Source organism: Marmota monax, unplaced genomic scaffold (genome assembly GCF_021218885.2).
Source record: "Marmota monax isolate L192 unplaced genomic scaffold, Marmota_monax_Labrador192_F-V1.1 WCK01_AAM20220418_F8-fsc00198, whole genome shotgun sequence".
In the NCBI taxonomy this organism is placed as follows: domain Eukaryota; kingdom Metazoa; phylum Chordata; class Mammalia; order Rodentia; family Sciuridae; genus Marmota; species Marmota monax.
This window is the reverse complement of record NW_026693558.1, coordinates 1,764,735-1,778,350: the sequence shown is the minus strand read 5'-3', so window position 1 is coordinate 1,778,350 and position 13,616 is coordinate 1,764,735. Positions and strand designations below refer to the sequence as shown.

Genomic DNA, 13,616 nt, shown 5'->3' with positions numbered 1-13,616 from the left:
CCCCTTCTCTTGCTCTGCCTTTGGGCTTGGCCTTCCTAGATGTCAGTCAATCTGATGACAGCAGACATCACATCATAAAGTTAGACTCAACTCCCCTGAAACCTGACCCTTGCCTCATTTGAATGGCTTCTTCCCAATAAAAGGGTTCTTGTTCTTGTTGTTGATGTTGTTGTTGTTGTTGTTGTTCTTCTTCTTGTTCTTCTTCTTCTTCTTCTTCTTCTTCTTCTCCTCCTCCTCGTCCTCCTCCTCCTCCTTCTTCTTCTTCTTTTTCTTTCTCTCTCTCTCTCTCTCTCTCTCTCTCTCTCTCTCTCTCTCTCTCTCTCTCTCTCTCTCTCTCTTTCTCTCTTTCTCTCTCCACAGACCCTTAAGTTTAGAGGAGCCATCACAGGACCTAAAGAAAAAGATATTTCTCTGTCTCTGTGTGGTTGCTTCGTGTATCCCAGTTCACCTGGAGTGACCTTGAGTGTTTGATGGTGGAATTCGACAACCCAGCCAATAAATGGGCTAAGGAATTGAACAGACACTTCACAGAAGACATACATTTGATCAAAAAATATATGAAAAATCATCCAACATCTGTAGCAATTAGAGAAATGCAAATCACAACTACACTGAGATTTTACCTCACTCCAGGCAGAATGGCAATTATCAAGAATACAAGCAACAAAAAATTTTGGCGATGATGTGGGGGAAAAGGTCCAATCATACATTGATAGTGAGGCTTCAAATTAGTGCAACCACTATGAAAGGTAGTATGGAGATTCCTCAGAAAACTTAGAATGGAGCCATCATTTGACCCAAATATCCCACTCCTAAGTTTATACCCAAAGGACTTAAAATCAACATATTATAGTGACGTAGCTACATCAATGTTTATAACAGCTCAATTCATAATAGCTAAACCAAACTAGGTGTCCTTCAACAGAAGAATGGGTTAAAAAAATGTGATGTGTATACATATACACACACACATAAAATGGAATATTATTCATCCTTAAAGAAGAATGAAAGTATGGCATTTTCTGGTAAATGGATGGAGCTGGAGAATATCATGCTAAACAAAATAAGACAATCCCAAAGAAACAAAGGTCAAATATTTTCTCTGACATGCAGATACTAATTCACAATAAGCAGGCACCTAGGGAAGAATAGAGGTACTTTGTATCAGACAGAGGGGAGTGAAGGGAGAGGAGGGGTCAGGAGGATAGGAAGGACAGTGGAATGAATTGGACATTATTACCCCATGTGCATATATGATTATATGACGAGTGTAATTCTACATTATGTACAGCCAGAAGAATGAGAGATTATACTCCATTTATGTATGATGTGTCAAAATGCAGTCTACTGTAATGTATAGCTAATTAGAACAAATAAAAAAGAAAAAAACTCATGTTAGACATTGCGTTAATATTAATTACATATTGTATTAGGGTTCTCTAGAGGAACAGAATGAACAGGAAGTATAATTATAAAAGCGGGACCCAAAGCTGGTGATACTCCACAGTGGCACTCTGCAGGCTGTAGAGCTGGAAGAATCAGTAGCTGCACAGTCCAAGAGGCTGGAGCCCCAGTACAAGAGGGATCAACCGCGTTTCGGGAGAGAATCACTATCAGAGTCTGCTTTGGAAGAGTAAAGTAGCAGGAGTCCAATATCTTAAGACAATTGCTATCAAGAACCCATTCCAGAAGAATGGAGCTGGCATCTGCTGTTTCCTTGTTCTTCCAACTTTTATTCCCCCCAAGCCATCATCCTAAACAATGCTGCCCATGATTAGGGATAGTCTACATTTCAGTTGGCTATCCCACATGCAAATCATTCCTAGACACACCCTCATTCCACACCCATAAATTTCTTAATATCCGTCCTCTCTTGATCCAATCAAGTTGACAATTCAAATTAATCATTACAGTTATTAAAACTATCTTTTAAAATGAGATATTGAAAGCTATGTTCCATATACTTCTGGTCATCTGGTTCCACAGACCATTTCTAAAAAATAAGTTAATTTTTTTTTTCTGTAAGATTTCTAAACAGTAGCTGCATAGTCTTTCTCTTTTGTGTGTAATTGGTGATTAAAACAAAGAACTTACTGTTCCTTGTTTATAGGATGCTATTGCTATTTCATTCTTAAACAGCTGTATGATCCTCCTGCAGATTTTTCTCCTCTTTCACTTCTCCTACCACATTGGAGTTTTGCAGCTGTACAACTGTGCCACGTGCCCTAACCCATGTGCTACGGAATGAGCAGACACTGTTTTCTGGCCTATTTTGTGTGCGCTAGTTTCTTTCAAAGTCAGTGGGGTTCCCATTGTGGATTTTGTTCTGTGTTCACATATGACTATACTGATCATTACCACTGATAAATTATTCATCTAGAGAGAAAATACTGGCTGATGCTGCCAGACGCAGTACCCTACCAGCATGTAGCCTTTTTTATATTATAAGCGCCGTACTTTTTAAATTTTTAAAAATTATTTACTTGAATTATTCCAAACATGATTTTTATGGGTAATTTTCCTTAAGAGGAATCTTACCAACATTCCATTTGTCATTCATTCTATTAGGTCATATTATTAATTTTCTCTGGACTCAGGAAATAAATAAACCACTTTTTTTTTCAGATGTGGTCTTAGGTGGAATTTCTCTGTAGTCTCTACCAGCTCTTCATTTGTGAAATAATAACTGGATTTTCTCCTACCAACTCAGAACGTGTCACTCCTTTCTTAATCTTTCAGCATCTTGAAAATGGAAAATATCCAAAGGAAAACACAAAGATGGATGGCCTTGGAAGTATAAAGTGAACCAGTTGGTTTAGATTTGTTTTTGTTGTTATTTTGAAAGATAAATGATTTCTGAGATGTTTGACACAGATTGCCCAGGACATCCATGATGAACTTATTTGTTCATTAGCTGTTCTACACCTTGTGTATTTCTTAGGAAAATAAGGTCTTAATTGTCATCAGACTTCTTTAAAAATAACCTGCACTGAGATATTTAAAAGCATTGCTGGAAGTGTTTGGAAAGTTAGCTTTTAGATACTAAATTATTTTGCTTTTTGTTTTCCAGCTGGAAAATTATTCGTTGCACCTCTAATCCTGGTCTTGGGATTAGCACTAGGGGCCATAGCAGTTGTAATTGGTAAGAAACACTTATCATGTCTGAGATTAGAATTTTCACATGACAATGGAGACAAAATGAGTGTAAATGTAATAACGTGAGTCAGCTGTTAGTGGCCATAATTTCTGTTCCATGCCTATTTTAGACAGCTACTCAGCATGTGACTTCTAAATCCAGAGTATCATGTTTCTCGTATGATATATTTGTGTGACAGTTTTTCAGTCTTTGAACACTTGGATTCATTATTGGTTCCTCTTAATGCCAAGGATGCAATTGTGTTTTAGTGAAAGAGTCAGGTGAACTAGACTTAAAGTTCTCCAATTCTGATTTCAATTTGGAGCATTAAAGAAAAGAGGCTTTGGTGTTTAGTAGGTGTTTGGTTTGGCCTAGTAAAAAATGCCTTCCATGTATACAGGAACATATCAACATCTACTTGAGCATGGACAAATAGAAAACCTATTAATGATTTGTATAGTTTCATTCATACAAGTATATTAAAGTATGCACCTTAAACCAATAGTTTCCAGACTTTACCAAGTCTTAAAATAACCAGAAGGACTAGCTAAAACATAGATTGATTGTTTCTACCTGCAACTTCTGACTGAGTATGGAGGCACAGCCCATAGATTTTTTATTTTAAAATGTTTCCAAGTGATGTTAATACTATTGGTCCAAGGATCACACTTTGAGAACCATTGCTTTATAAAAGATTAAGTTAAACACTGTGATAAAGGCTGCTTTATTAATTGTTTATTAATTGTAATTATTTAATTTTGCTAAATAAAATTATTTTTCATACATAAATTTTTATTTGGAAAGTAATACATGTGCAGGACAGATAGAATTAGATCTGTCTAATTCTATCTGTCCTGCACATGTATTACTTTCCAAATAAAAATTTCAGTTACTGCAGTAAGTCAGGACTGGATGAGGTAATTATTTATTATCTACATTTTACATTTGAGAAAATTAAGGCTCACTAAGACCTTCTTAGTCCTAAAACTGGGAGTCACATCTGATATCTGGCTGCACAAGGTGTTCTTAAATAAGATGTTGTACTACTTGAAACTGAAATGTGACTGTCATAGTGTAGAAATGATTCGACTATGGATAATTAAGATTTAAACCTAAGGTTTGATATTTTGATAGAAAGTATTGTTCCCTAGTGAAACTATATCACTGAGAATGTTAAAAGGCAGAAAGAGCTAAAGAGAAATAATAAAGAATTAAATAATAATAAACATTTCATAGCATAGGTATCTTCTCTCTTTTCATGTCCATGTATTGCTAAAAAAATGATTATTTCTAAAGAGTATGCAAATAAATGAAAGGGAAAATTTTCAAAGAAACCAAAATGTGTCTCCCCCTAATTGCCTTTATGTTTTTTTAATCCCTAGGTTTATTTGTATTTCCTATCTATTGCCTTTGTAAGAAACAGAGAAAGCGATCAAGGACAGGTATGCATTGGTAAAATGCAGGTGATCTCACCCCACTAAGCTGGTCCCAGGAGGAGCTGTGCAAGATGGCACACCATCTGTGAGTTCTACCCTGAAAACACTGCGAGGAACCTTCTGCATCTCGTCTCCCCATGGCTCTCTGCAAGCCACAATGCCTCTGGCTACCGGTGCACTCCCAATATGGTATCCTGTCCTTACCCTAAACAAATTGCTGCTTTAAAAAAAAATGGTCACTTTCATAAACTATAAACATCTGTATCATATCTCTGACCTTTGTGTTTCTTGGAAGAAAATATTTTAACTAAGGACTGGTTTTCCTCAGAATTGTTCTGAGGGTGCCTCTTCTGAGCATTGCTTGGATTGTCTTTGAACCCTAAACCTCCCTCCAGCCTATCTGTGGGACTTGGTGTGAATAGCTAAGGTCCTGTCTGTCCCAATAAGCAAGGTCACTTTTCAGAAGATACAAGTTCACTGATGGCATCTGTTTTCATCTGTGACTCAAACAGTGTAATTCCTTTATCTTTCAGATACTGTAATTGCTAAAACTCTCAGTGCCCAAAAGGGAAATAATGAAACTAAATTAATGAGAAGAATTATGAGTTAATGAAGTGTATATGTGTAGGAGTGTGAATGTGTATATATAAATATATGTTAAAACTAGGCCCAGTAACCTTGTGCGTATCTATTTCCATGCCTCTACACTATTTTTTTTTCTTCACATTTTCTTAGACCTGTTTAGAGATGATAGTTCTTTTGTGGGCATAATTTGCTAACATATTGAATTAAAGTCAATGTAGACAACAGGCTATTTTGATGTTGACCCTTTCTATTTCTTGCTCTCTCTTTCTGTCACACACAGAAAAATTTGTGCAATGGTCATCCTGATGTGTATTGGACTTTGTAAACTGACAAAACTAATAGGTTGCTTTTAGTAAGTCCTCAAGACCCAAATATTCAGTCTTTTCAATTTCTTCCATTATAGCACACGTGCTTTACTCTTGGATAAATCCTTCATGTGAGATTATTTAACCCAAAGAACAAGTTTATTAGTAAGAGAATTACTTAAGTCTTTAAACAAATTCCATATTCCACTATTTTTTTAATTACCAACTTGTGATGATAGATCATTTGTTTTAGATCAAGGTTTTGAATTTTTAATCTCCACTGTCTTCCCTATCTTCTCTTCCTATTTGTTTTTATTTGTCCTCAAGTTTTTCATGAAAACATACTAGTTTGAAAGGATTTCTCAATTAATGCTCAAATGCATAATGCTTTGTTGGTATTTTCTTATAGAGGGGTTACTTGAAAACAAAACGTTCATGTTCATATGTTCATCTAAAAAAAAACAGCTATTTTTGGAGAAGGAAACCAAAAAATGAAGAAAGTATTTTCAGAAAGTTTTTCTCAGAGGAGAAATCTTTGAAAATAAGAGAAGGACAATTAATTAGTATATTCATTTGTTACCATCATGAACAGTAGTGTCTGTTATCAGCAGAAAGGCAGAAAAGACTTCTAAGAAGCCTAAGGTTTTTTTACTTGTCTCTAAATTCTCAAAATTATCTATCTGCCATGGATGTAGCATTTATGTATCAGCAAACTTATATAACTTGAAATAGATGGTTGGTATTTATTGGGCTCCAGAGTGTAAGACATTTTACCATTTTTGTTTAGCTCATGGGTGAAAGGGCAGCAAGCTTGCATTTTTTTTCTGAATAATTCAGAATAGCTGTTGGGTTTTTGGACTCATCTATTTTCTGTTGAAGGCGATTGTGACATTTGTGATTCTAGAGTAGTGTATCTTAAAGCATAACATGAGACAAGAAAAAGTGATGCTCTAGTTTCACAAATTCATCTTTCCATTCACCCATCCAACCATTTGACAGGTATTTATTGACTGTCTGTTTTAGGTGCTCTAGTATTAGTTAGGGAGAAGGAGACTCTCTAGCCCAAATACATGGCTCTGACATAAAAGTGCTCAAGTTTTTTAAATTCATCTTTCCAGGACTTAGGCATCAGTTTGGCAATGTGTGACTATGATGAATTCTAAATATAGAGGAGATATATATATATATATATCTCCACCAAATAGTTGAAAAATATATTCTCTGGTCATAAATCATCTATTTTCTTAGGTCATTGTATCTGTTGTCTTTGGCTTACTCAGGGATTTTTATTCCTTTCTTTAAATAACTTATCTTTTGAGGTATTTTCATATGATTTGGAAAACTTTCCAGTATGCCAGTTACAAAGTAGTGTCTGTTATCAGTGAAGGCTGTTTCTTCATTGCTGAGACAGTGTGCACTGTATTGCACAGGATTTCATTTTTCTATTGCATAGATTTTTAAAATAAATGAATGCATTTTTCTCTTTAAAGGTGGATACATATTAGGCTTTTCCCTGAAACATAAAGTAATTATTTGTGATTTTTTAAAAACTAAATTTCAAAATCTTACACAGAAAGAAGAAAATAAAAAGGATTCTTTATATGTCAGTGCCAACTTTGAAGGTAAAACAATAGTAGTAATCTTTACAATAAATTCTGAAAACTACTTTAGAAAAAGAAGTGTGCACATTAAATAAGTATCTTTCTATCAAAGGCTGGACATTTTTATATGTTTTTATTATAAATTTAATATATTCTCCTTTAAAAATCAAATCATATAGAATTATAAAACACAAATTCCTCTGCTTACCACACCCTAATTTACAAGGGGTAACCACTGTTAATGCTTTGGTATGTGTCCTTCAAGACACTTTCTACAAATTTACAAATAACCGTGTGGGGAGGGGTGTATGAGTGTGTGTGTGTGTGTGTGTGTATACATGTGCATGCATGTATTTTATATAAATAGAATAATAATATTATTTCTTTGCTGTGACTTTTTCATTTTATTATATATTGGTAGATATCTTTCCATAAGAGTTTATATATATATATATATATATATATATATATATATATATATATATACATATATTTACCTCATTCTTTTATAAATTACTACATAATCCATTGTGGGGCTATACTTTAATTGAATTAGTTTCCTATTGAATGGACATCAAGATTGTTTCTACTTCCCTGTTACAAAGCATTAGTGAAAATCCTTTGGCATATATTTTTGTCATCATGCATGAACATTTCCATAGTTTTAAATTTTGATTTTTATAGGATATTTATAATAAAAATTTCAGTGCATTTTCAGGAAATGAGAAATAATGTATTTGAAAAATTTTTTGAGTAAAAGAAATATTAACCAGGAGTGCAGAATTTTTAAAGAAAACATCTTTTGAACGATAATTTCTTCCCTGCTTGATTAGCCAAATAATTGCCTTACCAAAACTTAGTGAAAATTAATCTTTTTCCAATAATAATAAAATGTGATGAACTGTCTGTCAGATAACATGAGAAAGATTTTTGAATTGCCTGGTTTAAACTTGAGAGATTTAAATGAAATATTCAAACCAAACTGATGATGTTTGTCACATTTTTTTTAAACACTATCTATATTTACGCACGTGATTTCACAGAGAAATTTAATTATTCCATGTGAAAAGTAGAAAACAGTACGTCAGTAATTACAAATGCCCACAATAATCCATAGAAAAATAAATTACATTATGTAAGGTTTGGTGGAATGAGAATAAATCATAGAATAACAGGGAACTCTCACTTTACAATGAATCACAACAGTGCCCTAGAGATTTCTGTACGTGGAGTAGGAAGAGGAAAGAGGCCAACCCCTGGTACAAGCAACCTCCTATTGCCACCACCGTGATTTAGTGATAGGTGCTATTGTGTCCTAAGACTAGAACAGACAGGAAAATGATACGAGGTAATTAAACACCAGTCTGGTTACAACATGATATCTTCAATTGTACTTTCTCTGCTGTGGGATCAAGATTCAGTGGTGCCTATCAGGAAACTCCTTGCTCTGTGACACCATCTCATGAACCTCCAGGCCCTCTCTGAGACTCTGTTTTTCAATTCCACCACCCAAATATAAGACCCACTGCTCCCATAAAATACCTGTAAACTGCTGCAGTCTTTTTCAGTTCCTTTACCTTTTCCAACCTTGTTTTCCTCCACACCTCTGCTATTTTTTTTTATTAGTTGCTCAAGACAATACAATGATCTTGACATATCATACATTTACACCTCTGCTATTTTAACTACTCCTCTTTGCCAAAAGAAACGAGAAGAAACAGAAGAGGTGAAAAGTTCTCTGGCCTGTGCAGAGCATCAGCATTTCTGACTGACCTTTGTCACACTGGAAGGCATCGATCGACAAGACATCCCATGTTAAATGAATTCTCCTTTGTTAAACAAATGCAGTTGTTTTTAACATTAGACTTTTATGCTGCCTATTAAATTTATACTGATGAAAAAAAAAATATAGTGGCCTAAATCACATTAGTACAAAAAACAGAAAAGAAAAGAAAATTCACATCAAAAGCCATCGTAGATTTTACAAGGAAGCTACATATGCATAGGCCTTAATGTGAATCTTTTCAATGGGTCATATGCTTATCCAAACTGAACCTACCACCTACCCTACGGTCCCCTATACATATTGCCAATTATAGAAGCATGTAATTATGCATACTAGAAACGATATTCTTTATTTTTCCTTTTGACTAAAGAAGTGACATTTTTAAGAGTAACTATATGGACCTAAATTTTAAAATATGGTAAATTATTTTTTAAAAATACACAAGACATTGTCACTATCCCACACTTTTTGCCATTTTCTTATACCTATAAAAGGATTTTTATTAGTTTTAACTCTTACACATCACTTAGATTATGCAGACTCATTAACATAGAAAATATTTCTTTGTTTTCAATCATGCGCCACATTTCTTTCACTGTTCCATCATGACTAATTACATGACTTTCTTACCTGACTGGGCAGTGATACCCATCTATTTCAAACATCACCTATCTCTTAGATTTCCTGATTAATCTCGCTTTTTGCCTCAGCAGTTACCTTCCCTGATGACCAAGTATTGAATAAATTCTCTCACCTCTAACTCATTTCACTCTGATGAAATAAAAATTCTACTCTTAAAAGTCTATACAATTTAACTCTGGTAATGAGCATAATTTATATTGCTTAATTTTATCCGTAAATTGAAATATATCCAGGAGTGCCTGGGACACTCTTCCCACCTCTTGATGAAGTTGAAGAACTTCCACCTAGCTCTCTGCCAAAAAGTAAATCAAACAAATGAGAAGAGATTGGTTGGACCAGAAAGCTTAATAATACTCTAGAACAAAGCCTCAAAAATTGTTTTACATTATCCTAAGATCAGCATTGTCTTTGCACATCAGTTGGCTAGAAAGTATGTGTAGACATTCATCCAACCTGAACCCAAGTCATTTATCCTTCATCCAAAACAGGTTATGGTTAAAGTTATGGCCATTGGTCTTTGTTTCAACCAAAGGGCCTCCAGCTTGGACTTGTGGGGGATTTATATAGTGCAGCATTTGTCTGTAAGACTCAAACATTGATTCATACTGTGAACATTATTAGATTTTTGATACTCCAAAATAGATGACCTTAAATGAATGGTTTAGAAACCATTTGTCATTGCAAATGTTCAACTTTTTCATAGACATAAGCCACACTCAAACTGTATTTCATATAGGTTTAGTACATAACAAAAAAAAATTCAAGGGAGAGTCAAAGTTAGTTGTAAATGGCCCCAGAAATTATGGAAATCATGTTCTTCCTTGTAGCTGGCATGTGTTCTCTCAGTCATCAGTTCTCTGCAAATTTGGGAGATCTTCCTATCATGCCCAGCTAGGGAAATATTCTCAAAATAATCCAGTCAAATATTTTTAAAAAACTGCTATTTGTTAACATCTTACTTCCTCTATATTCAATTATATTTTGTTTATTTCAAGGAAATAGTATCTAAATATCTGACATACACAATCTAAATTTTTCAATATATAAATTAGCATGCTTTATCTTTCTAAAGAAATTTTTGATCAAGTATCATGATTTTTTATCAGCTGACTATTTTCTAAAGACCCCTCTTTTTGAAATTCCATATTCCATTTTTTTTAAAAATTCCCCTCAATAGCTTACTTTTATTATTTGATCATTTTCATCACAATTAATCTATAGATAATATTTTTAAAAATAGACAAAACTTATATTTCATATGAAACTTAAAACAGTAATTGATTTATATATATTACCATTTACCTTATTAAGGACAATCTGTTACAGGTTTTTAATGTGAAATTTAATTGACAATCTTATTGCTTCAGAAAGCAGTTATGAACATATAATAATAATTCAACTTCATAAGGCCACAGAAATAATTTTGTGTAGAAGAAACACAAAAACTGCAACATTAAAATGTGACTATGTTAATATTATTTATTAAGAAGCCATGAGAATTGTTTTGTTTCTATTTTAAACAAACATTTTTATGAAACAGATATATTCATATCTATTAATATAGATGTATAGCAAAACTGTAGGACAAGTACATAATTCACATTTTCCTTTTTTATGAAGAGTATAAAATGCTAAAAAGAAACATTGGGGTTTTTAATTTGTTATTCCTGTATATTCAGAAATTGAAGTTCTAAAAACTAATTTGCATCTCCTATTTAAATATCAGAATATATTTCATTTTAGTTATATTCTCATTAACAGTATCAAATGAAAATTTTTAAATTTAAGGTGAGTGACTTCCAGTAGTAGCTTGTGCCAGATTTTATCCTTTTTATTATATTGCTTAAAGTTTTCTTTAAAATTTGTAGTCATTTTCTGAAAATATGTCATAATATATTTATGTTTAAAATGAGCCTGATTGAAAAAATGTTTCTTTAATTATTAACTGTTTCTGATTTTCATTAGTTATACTACTAAGTTTGGTATTCATAAAACTATTTGAAAAAAAATTTTGAATGTATTTTAGGAAAAAGACAGGTAAAAATAAAATAAGCAAATGGACAATATTCTTATGTAGAAATCCTTGAAAATAAATTAGAAAGGAGAAAGCAAATTCTACTGAGCTAAAAATATTGGAAAATAAGGATAATTTAAAAGGAAAAATTTCTTACATTGCTAGAGCAATCAACTTCTTATTTCCAAATGATTATTTTGTGTTGTTGGTTCCATTAATTTTGCATAGTATATAATTTTCTCACCACCTTAGTGTGTCTACACTGATTACAGAAAAGAAAGGAGGAAACTGGGTGAAGAAAAGCCAGGGAAATTGGGCTAATTCCTTTTTTTCAATAGCACTAATGTATAGTCCCTTTAACCTTCCATATGGTGCTTTATGTGATGGGTATATAACATTTATATATGTTATTAGTGCCTTATTTTTTTTTCACTTGACTTTATTTCTTATCTAAAGAGCCATATCTATTTTTTTGTGAGTGTTCTTTGGTCCCTTTATTTTAAAAGTGCTAATGAGATAGTATCTCTTTAGGGATGTATATAGCCTGTATTTGCTACCATAATCTACTGTATTATGTCTAGAACAGCAAATTAGCCATTGCATTTTTCTTAAACTCATTGTTCATTTTTAAAAGAAAGTATGAAATGAATATTAAGTACCAGAAATTCAAGCCATTAAACTTGAAGTGTATTTTAAACCACAAAAAAGAATACTAATTAAGTTTAAAACAGGAATTGGAATGACTGTCAGGTAAATCTATAGCTCAAACTAGGACAAAAGCATTAAAAATAAAACAAAGTATATGCTACTTCAGGAATTTGATCATTTCTCTACAAAGTGTCTTCGGAGATATTTTATTAGTAATAAATTTCCATACAGATGTTGGATAACCATGAGATTCACAAATTCATGTTGCTGTTCATTCACTGTGGGCTTTATCGACATCAAGCAATTATGTTTAATATATTATTTTGCTCTTCTTGGTCTATGTCTTTTGTTTTGCTTTATACAAAATGCTGGTTTTGTTGTATTCTTTATGTACCATAGTATGTAATTCAGCTTTTCCTGATGAATGTATGATGAATGAATAAAATAAACCATGTGTTTAGAAAAGACAAAGACACAGGTTGTATATGCAAATATGTGTAAATATTTGACAAAGAAAAAAATAGAAAAGAATCTTCCTATCCAACAGATAGGTCCTGCTGGACAGGACCTGGAAATTAGCAGATTTTTTTTTTTAAACAGTGAAATTAAAAAATCTATTACCTCAAGAATTTTCAGTGGATATGTGTCAGTGTACTGCTCCTTTATAGAAGTACTATCTCACTTGCTGCTGGTGGTAAAAGCAACCCAAGTGTCAGATCATATAAATTTTAGGGACACATCTTTGAAAAGATGAATACCTTGTGATATTCTTGTAGAATCTAATTATAGACTTTTGGTAATTTCCCTATAGCCTTTTGTTGTGGCTGGGCTTTTGTTTTTTTTTTTTGTTTGTTTGTTTGTTTTTTTAATTATTTTTGGTTGGTTATTTTAAGATGGGAGGGTAATCTTGAGTCTGAGATCAGATCTCATGGAAAAATCTAATGATGCTCACTCTACATGGATGAAAACTATAAGGGGAATCAGCTGTGACTGTCACTGTATGAGCTGTCGTGTGGATTACTGTGAGTGCCATTTACTACAGGATGTGTGCGATACATCGTACAACGTCATCTAGCAACACCTAATAAAAGTTTTTTAAGAGACAAGACTCTCGAGTTTTTTTCCAATAGATTTGGATTCTAAAGTAAATGAATTAGTGCCAAAACTCAAACAAAAGTAAATCTGAAGTTATTGGAGTCATTTCTGCACTGGATTCTCAGAATAGAGAAGCAGAAATGAACAGAAATTCATGAGTGTGATTTTGGTGGAGTGTGTTGCTGTGACAAGTTTTTGGAGAAAAACACCAAAAGGTGAAGATTGGTCCAGATATTCTTCAGTGAGTCATGATAAACAAATAACATGAAAGTAAGAGATTGGCTTAGGGTGGTGATCACTCTCCTGATAAAGGAAGCTAGACTAGCTAAAGAAAAGTGGAAACATCTAAGTCAAATATACACACCAAC

General features: G+C 33.1%; 1 protein-coding gene across 1 annotated transcript in view; it reads left to right on the top strand.

Moving 5' to 3' along the window:
- Rnf217 (ring finger protein 217) overlaps positions 1-13,259 on the top strand; it is a 128,185-nt gene extending 114,926 nt beyond the window's left edge. The window contains exons 5-6 of the mRNA XM_046458674.2: positions 3,071-3,142; positions 4,519-13,259. Coding sequence (XP_046314630.1) covers positions 3,071-3,142; positions 4,519-4,592 — 146 coding nt within the window. The 3' untranslated portion in view covers positions 4,593-13,259. The remainder of the gene's footprint in view (positions 1-3,070; positions 3,143-4,518) is intronic.
- The last annotated feature ends 357 nt before the right edge of the window (positions 13,260-13,616 follow it).